This window comes from Crinia signifera, chromosome 3 (genome assembly GCF_055691185.1).
Source record: "Crinia signifera chromosome 3, ASM5569118v1, whole genome shotgun sequence".
Lineage (NCBI taxonomy): Eukaryota > Metazoa > Chordata > Amphibia > Anura > Myobatrachidae > Crinia > Crinia signifera.
This window is the reverse complement of record NC_139219.1, coordinates 294,702,308-294,718,089: the sequence shown is the minus strand read 5'-3', so window position 1 is coordinate 294,718,089 and position 15,782 is coordinate 294,702,308. Positions and strand designations below refer to the sequence as shown.

Below are 15,782 nucleotides of genomic sequence, written 5' to 3'. Positions count from 1 at the left end.
GAAAGTCCAAAGGAGGAGAAAAGAGCAGGAAGGTTAGTGGAAGCAGCATTAGTGATGTCAATGGGGATGTTAGTCACCAAGGATGATAGAGGGAAAATGGGGAAGCCAGGCAGCAAAATTGTCAAGGAAAAGGGAGGAGGGGCCATAGGGGCTGGTAGAATGCAGCATCACAGTGAATCACGCACGTCAGATTATTCACATGGAGTACAAGGGGAAGAAGAAAGAGGCCAGGATCAATCTCTGTGTTCTGCATTCTCTTTTCCACGCCACAAAACTCCATTCTGCATAAAATGAATTTTTGACTTTTTATATCCTTAAGTCTATATTTTGAAAGTAATTTAGTATTAGCAGAGACAATTTATGTAATGTTTATGATCGCGGATGTCTTCGGCATAGACACATATACTACAGTAGCTTTCTTCTTTATGTCCTTAAGGTTCCATGTTATATTCCTTTTCATGTAATATTCTTTCAAAAGAAAAAACGACTTAAAGAATTGTTCTCCATAGAAAGAGTCCTCACTGAGAAATTGAATTCCTAGATTTGCTTGATTGGCAGCTTGTAGAACCTTTGTTCAGAAGAAATCGAACATTCCGGACATGTTATTTCACACATTCTGTTACACAAAATCAATATACAGTACTGTAGTAATATTATTATTTGTGTTGTTATTTGTTTACATTTTTACATATGACAGTTGAACTTGTATTCGTATAGATAAGAAAGCCTGCTAAAAATGTTACTTTTGTCGATACAGAATCACTGTGCAGCAACTTTATAAAGACCATATCGCAGGGGCGATCAATGGAATGCAGGTTGACCACTTGGTGTCAACCTGTTGACTATCGACCTTTATTTAGGTTTTATTATTTTTTGGTCAGATATTTAATTATTTCATGTGCCTGGAACCTATATTGATATTTCCCATACCAACGCTTTATCATTGTTGTAAAGGAAAAAAAGTGGATAAAGAAGACATTACAGAGTAAAGACCATACTGTATTCCTCATTGTGCAGAGCTATTTATGCAGTGGGTATCCTGTTAGTCACTATCATTTTTACCCTTGTCTCTTAACTTCAGGTATTGAGAATTATACATTGTAACCCATGTAGTTACCCCAAGATGGCTGCTTCACCTAGAACTCACTTGTGAAGTATAGACAATGCATGATTCTGATAATTTAGAAAGGATCTCTCCTAGTATTTATTATCTTCCCAATTATCGGGCCGATTCAGGATTGCTCTATCTGCTGTACCTATCTATAAATCTGTATTATAATGTTTTCATTATAAATCATGAAACCATATATTACAAGCTTCACAATAAAAAATACATAGACAGAAGGAGCCACTCTCATCAGAGCGGCTCCTAGCGCGGTAATCGCCAGACCAGGCCATGGACTCCTGCAAGAAGCTGGCGCGTCCATGTTTGCTAGCACCAGATATGCCAGCATTGATGGCGCTGGCCCCATCTGTATAATTATCAAGCTCCCTTTCCATCTACTGTCTGAATAGTAACTTATAGAATTTAATAGATACTCGTTAAAATCCTGTCAAAATGACGGCTTCTGCAATATGCTTCCACGTTGAGCTGTGACCGTTTTTACTTTCACTTTGACCTGTGACAGTTTTTCGCTCACAGACTCTCCACCCCACCCCCAGTCCCTGATTGCTCCTAACTTAAATCTCTGTAGTCACAGCTCCCTCTCTCTATATCCAGAAAATTTGAAACAGATAAGTGTCCCTGCAAATATTACTTTCACTGTTATGAAATCTTTTAGCACACAACGCAGTCATTTGGTCAGTGGAGTGGCAGCTAGTAGTCAGTGGAAGAACTCTACCTCATAGAGGTGAGGAGTAGTTATCCTTTTATATATATACTGTAGATGTCAAGTACATGATGTAATGCCAACCTGATGTAAAGCGCCAACTATTTTCCGAGCCTCCTGATACGTGGTCTCAGAGCTCCAGTGGGGGTTGAGTTCTTTCAGAGCTTTCGCCAAACGGTTGTGCTCTCTCAGCCACAACGTGTGCATTGCCGCTAGTGATATGACTTCATTAGATCTGCTTTCACCTGCAAAGAAACATTCGATTCTTTCAGCGGAGCCGGCAGTAGGATCTTGTATGCAGGGTGATGGTTTGTCATCAACATAAGGCATGTAATGTCTTCCATGATCAGAATGTTGAACATTTACTCGCAGCAGGCCCTCCTCACTTGAATGATTCCTCAATTTATTTTCCACAGCTGCTGTACTGCCATAGACTGTAGATGCATCAATAAATGATGTTAAAGCATTCACTTGTTCTCTTGGAATTGCAGTGGATGGGATCCCAAACAGTGCGTTCTGGTCCCCGGTGCCGCAGGCTGCGGAAGAGCGATAAAACGGTATACATCCACTCTGGGATATTGAGTCATTGCCAGATATCTGCATTTAGAAAATAAATGAAACTTTCAACTTTTATACACACATATACACACACATACAATAACACACAAACATACAAAATTCCACACAAATGCACAAACATGAACACTTACCTTACTTAGATCCTACGATATATCAACATTATATATCGACATCGATATATAGACTGATTTATTTATTATTTTGTATGTTTAATACCAGCTATGTATGTAGCACACACAGCTTCCACAGTGCTTTACAGAGTAAATTTGACCATTGATGTCAGTCCCTGGCCCAGTGGAGCTTACAATCTATGGTTTAAGTTAGATGCAGTCACAAAGCTGGTATTGTACGCAATTCGGTCTCGGTTTTTTTGCTGCACATTTCTATGACAGGAAGACAGCGTTTGGGGGGGGGGGGGGGTTTGGTGGTGGTGGTAACAGGGAGTGGCCGTCGTTTTCTGACAGAGGGCTGTATAGGGTTTATTTCAGTGTTTTTCAACCACTAGTGTGCCGTGAGCTGTTCTCAAGTGTGCCCCCAGATCTATAGATGCCCAAACCAGTTTACAGCCACCACCAGTTCAACTGTTATTGACTGGTCTCTTTTCATGTAAAGGGCCAATGTATTTTATTTTTGTTACCTGTGGGGACCAGTGGGATTGTTTTTTATATGGGGGCCAATAGGTTTGATTTTTTTTCCTGTGGGGGCCAATGTGTTTTGCCCTGTGGGGATCTCATGTTGTGCCTTGGCAATTTTAAAATCTTATTTAGTGTGCCGCAAGGTAAAAAGGTTGAAAATCACGCTCTATTTACTAAGATGGGCGTTCTATTAAAGATGGAATGTTTCCCATAGCAACCAATCAGATTCTGCTTCTTATTTATTTAGCACCTTTTAGATGATAATAGACAGAATCGGATTGGTTGCTATGGGCAATATTACATCTTCAATAGAACTCCCATCTTAGTAATTTGACCCCATCCTAAGAAGCATGCAGAGTAATGCTGACTATGCTAAGAAGGGAAGAGCAGTGGCAAATTACATTTTTGGGGTACTGAAGCTTGAGCTGTTATGGGGTACCCTTTACAACCAGCAAAATAGGTCAACGGCCTGGTGTCTATGGCAGCACACACCATGGCATCTATGGCAGCACACAGCATGGCGTCTATGGCAGCACACAGCATGGTGTCTATGGCAGCACACAGCATGGTGTCTATGGCAGCACACAGCATGGTGTCTATGGCAGCACACAGCATGGTGTCTATGGCAGCACACAGCATGGTGTCTATGGCAGCACACAGCATGGTGTCTATGGCAGCACACATCGTGGCGTCTATGGCAGCACACAATGTGGCATCTATGGCAGCACACAGCATGGCGTCTATGGCAGCACACAGCTTGGCGTCTATGGCAGCATACAACGTGGCGTCTATGGCAGTACACAGCTTGGCATTTATGGCAGCACACAGCATGGCGTTTATGGCAGCACACAGCATGGTGTCTATGGCAGCACACATCGTGGCATCTATGGGAGCACACAATGTGGCATCTGTGGCAGCACACAGCATGGCGTCTATGGGAGCACACAGCTTGGCGTCTATGGCAGCACACAGCGTGGCATCTATGGCAGCACACAATGTGGCATCTATGGCAGTACACAGCTTGGCATTTATGGCAGCACACAGCTTGGCGTCTATGGCAGCACACAGCGTGGCATCTATGGCAGCACACAATGTGGCGTCTATGGCAGTACACAGCTTGGCATTTATGGCAGCACACAGCATGGCGTTTATGGCAGCACACAGCATGGCGTCTATGGCAGCACACAGCGTGGCATCTATGGCAGCACACAGCATGGTGTCTATGGAAGAATACAGCATGGTGTCTATGGAAGAATGCAGCATGGCGTCTATGGCAGAATACAGTGTGGCGTCTATGGCAGCACACAGCGTGGCGTCTATGGCAGCACACAGCATGGCGTCTATGGCAGAATACAGTGTGGCGTCTATGGCAGCACATAGTGTGGTGTCTATGGAAGAATGCAGCATGGCGTCTATGGCAGCACACAACGGTGGGTACGCCCAAAAAAACACTGGGCATCTTCATACAAACGCAGGCATGGCGAAGCCTGTATGGGGCGAGTGGCTGACATCACATGATGTCAGCACCCGCCCCGTTCTCGCCCATTTTGGGGAGGCAAATAAAATTTTATTTGCGAACGGGTAAAAAAAAGTAATTCGACCATCTAATGATTTTTCACCCGTTCATCTTCATGCGAGGGGCTGTGTAAGCGTACACATCTAATCGCATGCCGGTGTGGACATTCGGACAGCAGCGTGGGCGGGCTTATGCTGGCTCGGTGAGTGGCAATTACCCGCTTACTAAGCAGCAAAAGAATGCTGCTTAGTGAGCGTGTCTGAATCATGTCATTAGTTCCATATTAGATCTTCACCTGGGAAGAGTGAGTGCATACAGTATGTGTGGGGAAGAGTGAATGCATATGTGTGGGAAAGAGTGAGTGCATACGTGTGGGGAAGAGTGAGTGCATACGTGTGGGGAAGAATGAGTGCATTCAGTACATGTGGGGAAGAGTGAGTGGATACGTGTGGGGAAGAATGAGTGCATACAGTACGTGTGGGGAAGAGTGAGTGCATATGTGTGGGGAAGAATGAGTGCATACGTGTGGGGAAGAATGAGTGCATACGTGTGGGGAAGAGTGAGTGCATACGTGCGGGGAAGAGTGAGTGCATGCGTTTGAAGAAGAGTGAGTGCATACTTGCGGGGAAGAGTGAGTGCATGCGTTTGGGGAAGAGTGAGTGCATACTTGCGGGGAAGAGTGAGTGCATAAGTGCGGGGAAGAGTGAGTGCATACATGTGGGGAAGAGATGAAAATATATGGCAGGGCCCAGTAAGAGGCTTGGGTTTGGCTATTTCATATTATCTGAGTATTACAGCTCTGCGTAGGAGGGCTACAGTATGTCTGTAACCTCAGATTAATTGCAATAGGGTGCAACCTTTCATATTTAATGCATTGGGGCATGTTATAATGTTATATGACTGTCCAAAATTGTTTTTATTCTCTATTTAATGGTCTTTGATATTTAAGTCTTCATTGTTGTTTGCTATTTTCCTGTTCCTTGTTAATAAAACTAATTTTATAACTAACTAAACTATGTGTAGCTGTGATCGCTAAAGTGTTTGATATTTTGTTAATTTCCCAATTAAGGTGTCAAAAGCGCACTCGTGTACAAATAGCACAGATTACTGTAGTCATGTACTATAATGTGATGCTTATGTTAGATCCAGCTTTCTGTTGTTTTCATTTACAAAGAATGTTAAAAATAATGTTTAGCCATTGAAAGCCTAATAACGTAGAACATTTGCCACAACATCTATTACAAGTCATTTACAATATGAAATAAAAGAGAAAAGAACGTCTTTAAAGTAGGTGGGTGTATTAAAGAGCACTTTATAGCCTGAAGGTATATAAAACTCAGTAACGATTACAAAAACATCTCCAAAGACCCGGTATTCACTGATCTCTTTAATGTAGCTAAATACCTAATCCCTGGGATATTAAAGAAAAACTATCCCACCATCTGTTCAAGGCAGCAATCCTGAAATTGAGACGAGAGACCTTTCACATTAGACATCTGATAAATTTGTAGCTGTGGATTTGGTTCCCACTGGAAGACCTTAAAGAAATTACCCAAATATGTTCAAAAATGCGCATTAGGGGTCTCAAAGTTGGTAGCAACTTTGTGTGCATCCAGTGTTGCATATATATATATATATATATATATATATATATATATATATATATATATATATATATACACACTTTATTGAAAACTATATTATTGCATCCATTTATTATTATATATAATTATAGTAATGGATTTTATATTCCTAAATCTGCTGCTTATAAACATCTGTGGTTTGACACGCTCTGTGGACAAATATAACTGTTAGGTTGCCACTTTTGCTCAATAGAAGAAAACAAATCTCTGCGGCTAAAAAGAATAAGAACTCTCTAACTATTGAAATCCACAGTTTCCTTTACAGACAAGTTGGGATTAAATTGAGTAAAATTTTAATTCGGCATCAACAACATTTAGATATAAATTCTTGAATAATCAAATATAATTGAATTAATATCATTAAAGATAGCATGGTGGCAGACAACAAAAAATGGCACCTACCACAATAATATACTTACGAAAACACTCATTGGTATTATAAAATATATAAACATTTAACAAGCTACTGGTCTTTCCGCCAAATCAAGGACACTTAAATTGCTAACCTCCATCAAAACTAAAGCCACTCCCATATTCCCTTGAACAAAGCTTCACAAACAAAAATACTGTTACCCTTTAGCCATCAGATCTGAGGAAGCCGCTGACTAAGTGAGAGGCGGGGAAACGCGTCATCAGCAAAGTCCCTGTTTCTTTGTATTGGAGATACCGCCGCGTGGAGACCCGGAAGCCGGAGCAAAGGAGTTCTTGATAAAGCTGCAAGAATTGTATACAGACCAGCTGGGAACCCGCTCCAGGCAGAGACAGTCACCCTCCCCACAAAGTGGATTACAAACCAAAAACCAAAGCAGCCCACAAGCCGCAGAGCATAAGTATACCACTCTTTTATCTGCATGATTTACTAACTTTGCCATTTATAACAGCACATATGCATGGCTGAATGACTAACCAATAGTAAAGTTGCTGATAAGCAGTTTCTGTGCGGTCAGCACGGTGCTAAGAATTGTCAATTAACATCTCCTTGGCAAAAAACTGACATTAACCCATTTCTGTCTGAACAGAAAACCAAGCAATTAACCCTATACATGCTTAACCAAGCTGAGAGAGCTATTACTAAATGTGATTTAATTCTTTTTTATTAGAGTGTATGCCTTGTGTAACTGCTACCTTAATATTAACATTATTATTTTAACTGTATTGGTCCCACCGGCCGGTGAAATTTCTTAATAATTTGAATTTTTTTTTATAATAAACATAAATTGATTTTTTAACCAATTACGTATCAAGTGTGTCCATTTTGCGCTGTCTACTTGCTTGACTTACTAGTTCTATGATTTGTTTTTCTTATTCAGGTCTGTTAATCAAATTCAGTTTGTAAGGGGTTAGGTAGAGTAATTCGCGAGAAAGGATGCAAGGCACAGAACGCTGCATTACATTTTTTTTCTGTTTTTTCAAAATCTTTATTGATAAATTCTTTACTTATACACAGTAAACAAACAATGCAAAAAAAAAATCAGAAACATATATCAGAGTACAATCTTCCTAATTTAACACATAATATATCAATATAAAATGAAATTTAAAAAAAAAAGGGAAATTGCGGGGAAATATACCCTCCATGAGGCTTATACTTTCTATCAGTCATGATAAGACCAGCCTTCGTATATGGTAAGTAAATTGATATAAAAGGCCAAGAACCTTAATCCTCCAGAACGCCAAAAACTCACAACCATAGCAAAAAAATACTAAGGACCTATAAAAAAGTATAGGGTACCTAAGCAGTACAAACAAATAAGAGAATAGGTGAGAAAATAAATTAAAATAAGGAAAAAGAAGAGAAAAAAAAAAGGGGGGGGGGGGGGGGCGAGTACGTGCATAGGATGTAAGCATAAAAGCATAAGCACAGCAACTGTATTTAAAGAAAATAAACTAAGGGGCTAGGTCAGCATGTCTGAACAACCGGGTGATATGAATCTGTCTGATAGGAGCATTAAATAAAAACCAAGCACTCCATATACAGTAGAAAGAAATTTATGGGAGGTGTCATGTAAATATGCTGATATTTTCTCCATGGCCACCACATACCAAATCTTGTTCAACAACTGCTGGAGTGGGGAGGATCCTGACACTTCCAGTACTTGGCAATGAGATGTCTTGCCACATTCAAGATATGTATGCACAGTTTGTCCGAAGATTTAGTAAGTTTCCCTATGGGGCAACCAAGGAGAAAACCTGGGATAGCAGCTGGGCCACATCATCCCAAAACCGAACAATCTTTGGGCATGTCCACCAAATATGAATGAATGATCCCTCCTCCCCGCATCCTCTCCAGCACCTATCTGAAGCTGAACTATACATTTTATGTAGAAGGTTCAGGTCTATGTACCACCTATAATACATTTTATAGGCGTTTTCCTTAATTGCCGAAGATATAGAGGCTTCAGAAACTCTCTCATGTATGATCGACCAAGACTCCTCGGTTGGTGGATCTCCCAGGTCCCTAGTCCACTGTAGTTCATGGTTAAGTGTATTAGGGAGTTTGGCAAGAAGCCAAAAGCCAAAGCCAAATGTATAAATCATTTGGCAAGAAGCCAAATGTATAAATCAGGCTCCGATCCCCATCCAGCGGGTGAGCCACAACCTGCAGGGACAGAGCCTGCAGTCCCTATGTGGCACCAACCCGACCAGTCCGGACCACCGCACCACCCGCACAGGCACACCGGAGCATTACTTTTTATAATTTTGGATAGAACTGGAACAATTGGTCATCTTCAATAAAACAATTATTTTCACAACCCAGCAGTAACACAACCCAACTAATAATATTGTATACAGATGCAGTCATGTTCATCGCACCGGCACCACAGCTGCATGGGCACACATGGTGTGTCGTGCCATTGGCGTGACAATATGTCAAGCTGTGACTGGCTACTGTCCCATATATGTTGACTCTTTTCATGTGTTCACCTTTTGACTGTCAATCAATAGTTGTCTACCTACAGTATTGGCTGAAGACCAATTACTATCAACCTATTCCCACTCTTTATTACTTCACTTACAACCCAAAAGCAGCCCTAAAAGAATATGCACTGATTTGTTCTGCTATTAGTAATGGTTCAAACCGTAGTCATACATTTATATTACATCAGTTACAGTAATTTATCACCAAACAACAATTATATTTCATTTCATACAAAATACAATACCGTATATACTCGAGTAGAAGTCGACCCGAATATAAGCCAAGGCACCTAATTTTACAAAAAAAAAACCTGGGAAAACTTATTGACTCAAGTGGGACCCTCACTCGAGTATAAGCCGAGGGGGCAAAAAATTTTCTGAAAAAGTAGGCTTATACTCGAGTATATATGGTAAATGTATTAAAATTACGTTTCAATATTTTGAGGTTAGTATTGTTCCCTACACTATGTTAAGTCTTCTTTGGTTTATGTAGTAGTTATACATATCCTCTCTTCGTTTATCAACACTCTACTCTCTCAGGGGGAAATAAGGGGGTGATTCATTTTCACTTCCAAAGCACAAGGTTGATTCAGGTTGACTCGGTAAGCTGCGAGGATCATATGATGTCAGCCGCCCGCCCCGGCACATTTCATCCCGCACGCGTACCCATGGGAATGACCAGCATTTTCATGGGCACGCCCATGAAATGCTGGGCATTCCTACACGCGACGCCAACCATGCCGCCATCCGCCCCAGTCTGCCCCTGCAAACGGTTCACTATTTACCCTGCACAAAAACAAAAAATAACTCACCCAAATCTAACTCTCTGCACAGGTTACATCAGCCCCACCTGCAGTGCACATGGTTTTGTCCATTAGCAAGCCACATGTGCTTTATGAGTCACCCTGAATCAAGCCCTAAAGGCCTTGTGATGGCTTAATATTACTATCAGGTTGGTGACAATACCTTGTGACTGGTAACAGTGATCATTTCCCCTCACTCCCCACAGAGTTGTGAGGGAAAGTAATTGAGGGTTGTGTATGTATGCCCCCCCCCCCCCCATTAAGATGACACATTCCCACATCTTTGCACAGTAACAATCAGATTTGGAAACATAAGGAAATGACATTTAACGTACCATTATGGGGTAACATGACTTCTTCCTCTCACAAGTTGACTGACAGTTCATTCCCCACAGAGTTTGAGTTTTACTAATACTTTGCGGGGTAAAAGCAATGTCATGGTCTATATATTGTCCCCATTCAATTATTATATGGGAATATAAACCATCCTCCTGAAAATCCGTATTTGATGCATGAATTATTTTATTTGTAACTTCTCGAACCTAAAAAAAGAAATAAAACATGAATATTTCAAAATATTTTTTTTATGTATGTATACGTATGAACAAAAGGTTTTCATGATAAAATACAGAGCAAAAAAAAACAAACATTGCAATAGGTAAACACAAAACCTTGTCATCTAATTGTACTAGACCAGTGGTTCTCAAACTCGGTCCTCAGGACTGCACACAGTTCACATTTTCCAGGTCGCTTGGCAGATGCACATGTGCATTCATTACTCATTGACACCTTTTAAAAGATTCACAGGTGGAGCTGTTGATATCACTTGTGATTCTGTGAGGAGGCCTGGAAAACGTGCACTGTGTGGGGGTCCTGAGCAGGGGTTAAAGTGAGAGGCAACGGGGTAGAACTGAGTTCCACCACCTCTAATGGTGAGGTGGAACATTTTAACTGCCACATTGGCCCTGCAAAGTAATTCTCACAGTTTGCAGAGGGATGCCAAAAACCCTACCACTGGTCCTGCCTAATGGGGTTAGGGAGGGGGGGGAGGGGGGTAATTAGGTGGCATAGAGAAATTAGTCCCCTAACCTCTGCATGGCCACTTTAAGCCCTGGTCCTGAGGACTGATATTGAGAACCTGTGTACTATATCTTTGTGGAAGGCAGATCCTTAAGGGCCCATACCCAAGAGAGATTTGTGCCAGAGATTCATAATGGGAGATTCAGCAAGAGAGATTTAAAATCTCTCACAGAAAGTGTTTTGGCAACTTTGGGGGGGGGGGGGGTCTTCAAATTTAAATAATGGGTTGGAATAATGTAATAGAAAAATAATTAAATAATGTAAAAAAATGGCGTGGGGTCCCCCCCACGAGTATGAACAGCACTGGGCTCTTGAAGCGGTCCTGGTTCCCAAAATACACAGGACAAAGTGAGTGGGGGTCCCTTGTATTTTGGGGACAAGCAACAGGCTCTTGAGCAAGCCCTGGTTTCTAAAATACGGGGGACAAAATGAATAGGGGTCTCCCGTATATTGGGGACCAGCACCAGGCTCCACTAGCAGGGGGTGTAATAGCCAAGGGACACGCTTGATGGGGTCCCGTGGTCAAAGACGCGTTTTGGAGCGCCACACAGCAGGGTCTACACATTCGATTACATCAGCCACTGTTTGGATCCACATTTATGGGACAATATATGCATGGACACTAGCACCTGGAGCGCACCCCTATTGCTGAAGGGAGGCTACTACCTAATATAGGTGGATGCTATCATCCATAATGCTCCATGTAAGGAAAGAGTGTTCACCCTAATTCCTAAGAAAGTAAATCCATTCATTCATTTGCAGAACTGGTAAATATCACACTATTTCAGCCTTAATCCAATTAATACCATCATTGGTTAAATGCATTTATAGCCAGACAAGCCTCAATAAGAAAAATACCTCTTTGTATGTTGTGTTGTATATCTTGTATGTCTTGTCCTTTGAAGTGCACTGATGTTATATGACATTTATTTTTATTGATATTATTATATATGTGTTTTTTTATATTAAAATATATCCTTATAGCTTGTGAGATATTATTTGAGGAGAGCAGCGCCACCTAGTGGTATCAGCATATTGCAGCTACTACACCACACCATTGCTGCTAGTATATAGAGGTACACAATCCCTCTGAAAGGTGGCTGCATCTGACTCATATAATAATTTGTATACTGACCACCAAATATACCAGCGCTACTGTGTTAACCACCCTAATTAGTCAGCCTAGGCCGGGAGCTTTTGTGAAGGTGAGGACCCCCCAAATAAAGAAGTCCCCCCTCTCCAGGGCAACCCAGGCCTGGGCTGAAGCCCGGGGCTGTCCCCTGCACCCCTGGGCGGTGGGTGCAGGGTTGATAGCTTGTTTAAACAGTAATATTATCTTTTACAGTAGGATTACAGATCCCAGCAAGCCTGCCCCACATGCTGGTACCAGCAGGTGGGACATTACAGGCCCACCAGTACATATAGCCCCCTGTAAAGGAAATATTAAAATAAAAACACAAACACAGGTTTTTAAATATTTTATTAAATTGCATCTTGTCTTCCGGGCTTCTGCGGTGTCTTCACCTGGGGCGGCGGCCTATTAAGCTCTTTTACATAACCGCCGCTTTCCAGGGCTTCAGCCTCTTCATCTGTGTTCTTCACCTGGGTGCGGTGGCCTTTGCAGCTCTTTTGCATGGCCGCCACCTCCCAGGACTTGTTCTTTAAGAGCTCTTCTCTGTTCCTCCTCCACCGTCGGACTCCCTGCCCCCTGTCTTGAGCTGGCTAATATAGCCAGCTCTAGGGGGCAGGACATCGCAAGTCGTGATTGGCTGGCCACGGCTATTTTGAAATTCTATTTTTTTCTTCGCTGCTGCCGATGGATGAGGTAGACCCGGACCGCCACCCATGGGGACCAGGTCCGCCGCCGCTGAGACTAGGTCACCAGGATGTGTTCTGCAGATGGACACGTGTGGGGGTGGGGGGTTTCCACAACCGCTCACCTCAGGGGAGTCCTGTAACTGCCCTAAGGGCTATTTCAAATGCGTGAAATAGCATGAAAAATAGCTCTGACTGTTCACCTCAGCCAGCCAGCGGTGTAGCTAGGCGACATGTTGCCCGGAGCAAGGGCATATTTTGCGCCCCCCCTTACATTTTTTATAAAAAAACACAGTAACGGAATCTGCTGCCCTATATAAGAGGCTATAACGGAATCTGCTGCGCTATATAAGACACTGTAACGGAATCTGCTGCGCTATATAAGACACTGTAACGGAATCTGCTGCGCTGTATAAGACGCTGTAACGGAATCTGCTGCGCTATATAAGTCGCTGTAACGGAATCTGCTGCGCTATATAAGACACTGTAACGGAATCTGCTGCGCTATTTTAGACGCTGTAACGGAATCTGCTGCGCTATATAAGTCGCTGTAACGGAATCTGCTGCGCTATATAAGACGCTGTAACGGAATCTGCTGCGCTATATAAGACGCTGTAACGGAATCTGCTGCGCTATATAAGACGCTGTAATGGAATCTGCTGCGCTGTATAAGACACTGTAACGGAATCTGCTGCGCTAAGACACTGTAAAGGAAGCTGCTGCGCTATATATAACATGCTGACAGCTGTAAATAAAGATAAATTAATAAAGATAGATAAATATATATACAGCAGTAATAAAGATATATACAGCACAGCAGGCCAGGGCAGCAGCAGAAGCCAGAGATTCACTAACCCCCCCCCGGGCTCCACAAAACCAACAAAAAAACAAGCTTACTATGTTTATTTTAAGAACGTTTAGCTGTAAAAAAAAAAAATCTATCCACCTTGAATAACTGAATATCGCACGGGCGGCAGCCAGCAACAGACCTTCTCCTCCAGGCTACAGCCAGCGCTTGGGAAGGCTGGTGATGACGCTGCTGTAGCCAGGGAGGAGGGAGGGGGTCAGAGTCGCTGGGAGGAGTGTGACATTGTTGTCACTCACACACACTAGTGCTGCTGCTACGCTGGCTGCCTGCGCTGCCCGGAAGCCAGACCGAGCAGCAGCAGCAGCAATTCACAGGCAGCCGTGGTGACTGTCAGCCCGCCGCCCGGCCTCACCGCCCGTGATGCTTGGCGGCGGGGACCGGGCGAGCAGCCTGGGCATGAGGGAAGGCAGGCGCCGGGCAGGGCAGCCGCCGGCGCTGCCCGCCCCGGGCGTACCCGCCACACTAGTAGCAGGGACCATTTGCGGAGGGGGGGCGGGCCGGCGGCGCCAGCCAACCAATCGGCACCCGGAGCAGGAGCTCCGGTGGCTCCGCCCTCCCTACGCCTCTGCAGCCAGCTGTAGCTTCTGTCATGTGACCTTTTTGTCTAGCAGAGTAGGGTTACCCTATTGTCTTTACCCTTGTTCCTTATATGTCTTGTTGGGGCTGCCAACTTGATTTTTGTAAAAACAAATAAAATTCAATCAAGAAAACTCTTGACAAAGTAACACACAAAGCGGAAAACATAAATGACTATAAAACAGATTACCACTGCATCACATCACAAGGCCCTACAAGAAGAGTATCAGCATTGTGTCCCTCCTGGAATGGGTCATGTTTGGAGTTATGGATTACTACTGAATCACATCACAAGGCCCTACAAGAAGAGTATCAGCATTGTGTCCCTCCTGGAATGGGTCATGTTGGTAGGTATGCATTACACACTGCATCACATCACAAGGCCCTACAAGAAGAGTATCAGCATTGTGTCCCTCCTGGAATGGGTCATGTTGGTAGGTATGCATTACACACTGCATCACATCACAAGGCCCTACAAGCAGAGTATCAGCATTGTGTCCCTCCTGGAATGGGTCATGTTGGGAGGTATGGATTACACCCTGCATCACATCACAAGGCCCTACAAGCAGAGTATCAGCATTGTGTCCCTCCTGGAATGGGTCATGTTAGGAGGTATGGATTACACACTGCATCACATCACAAGGCCCTACACGAAGAGTATCAGCATTGTGTCCCTCCTGGAATGGGTCATGTTGGGAGGTATGGATTACAACTGAATCACATCACAAGGCCCTACAAGAAGAGTATCAGCATTGTGTCCCTCCTGGAATGGGTCATGTTGGGAGGTATGGATTACCACTGCATCACATCACAAGGCCCTACAAGCAGAGTATCAGCATTGTGTCCCTCCTGGAATGGGTCATGTTGGGAGGTATGGATTACCACTGCATCACATCACAAGGCCCTACAAGTAGAGTATCAGCATTGTGTCCCTCCTGGAATGGGTCATGTTGGGAGGTATGGATTACCACTACATCACAAGGCCCTACAAGAAGAGTATCAGCATTGTGTCCCTCCTGGAATGGGTCATGTTGGGAGTTATGGATTACAACTGAATCACATCACAAGGCCCTACAAGCAGAGTATCAGCATTGTGTCCCTCCTGGAATGGGTCATGTTGAGAGGTATGGATTACACCCTGCATCACATCACAAGGCCCTACAAGAAGAGTATCAGCATTGTGTCCCCCCTGGAATGGGTCATGTTGGTAGTTATGGATTACCACTACATCACATGACAAGGCCCTACAAGCATAGTATCAGCATTGTGTCCCTCCTGGAATGGGTCATGTTGGGAGGTAAGGATTACCACTGCACCACATCACAAGGCCCTACAAGCAGAGTATCAGCATTGTGGATACAAGTGAAAGGTTCTTACTGGAGGGAGATAGAAATTGTTGTAGAGGAAATCTGGACTCCATCCCATTGGCTCACTGATCCCATCCTCATACTGTGATGGAAGCCATCGATGCAACAGAATATTTGATGCCCCCCAGGTAGGGTGATTCCTAAAAAATATA

General features: G+C 43.3%; 1 protein-coding gene across 1 annotated transcript in view; it reads right to left on the bottom strand.

Annotated features, from left to right (window-relative positions):
- Positions 1-15,782, bottom strand: part of TPO (thyroid peroxidase) — a 76,461-nt gene that overhangs the window by 33,540 nt on the left and 27,139 nt on the right. The window contains exons 5-7 of the mRNA XM_083174797.1: positions 15,641-15,770; positions 10,260-10,466; positions 1,914-2,426 (exon numbers count right to left, since the gene is read on the bottom strand). Coding sequence (XP_083030923.1) covers positions 1,914-2,426; positions 10,260-10,466; positions 15,641-15,770 — 850 coding nt within the window. The remainder of the gene's footprint in view (positions 1-1,913; positions 2,427-10,259; positions 10,467-15,640; positions 15,771-15,782) is intronic.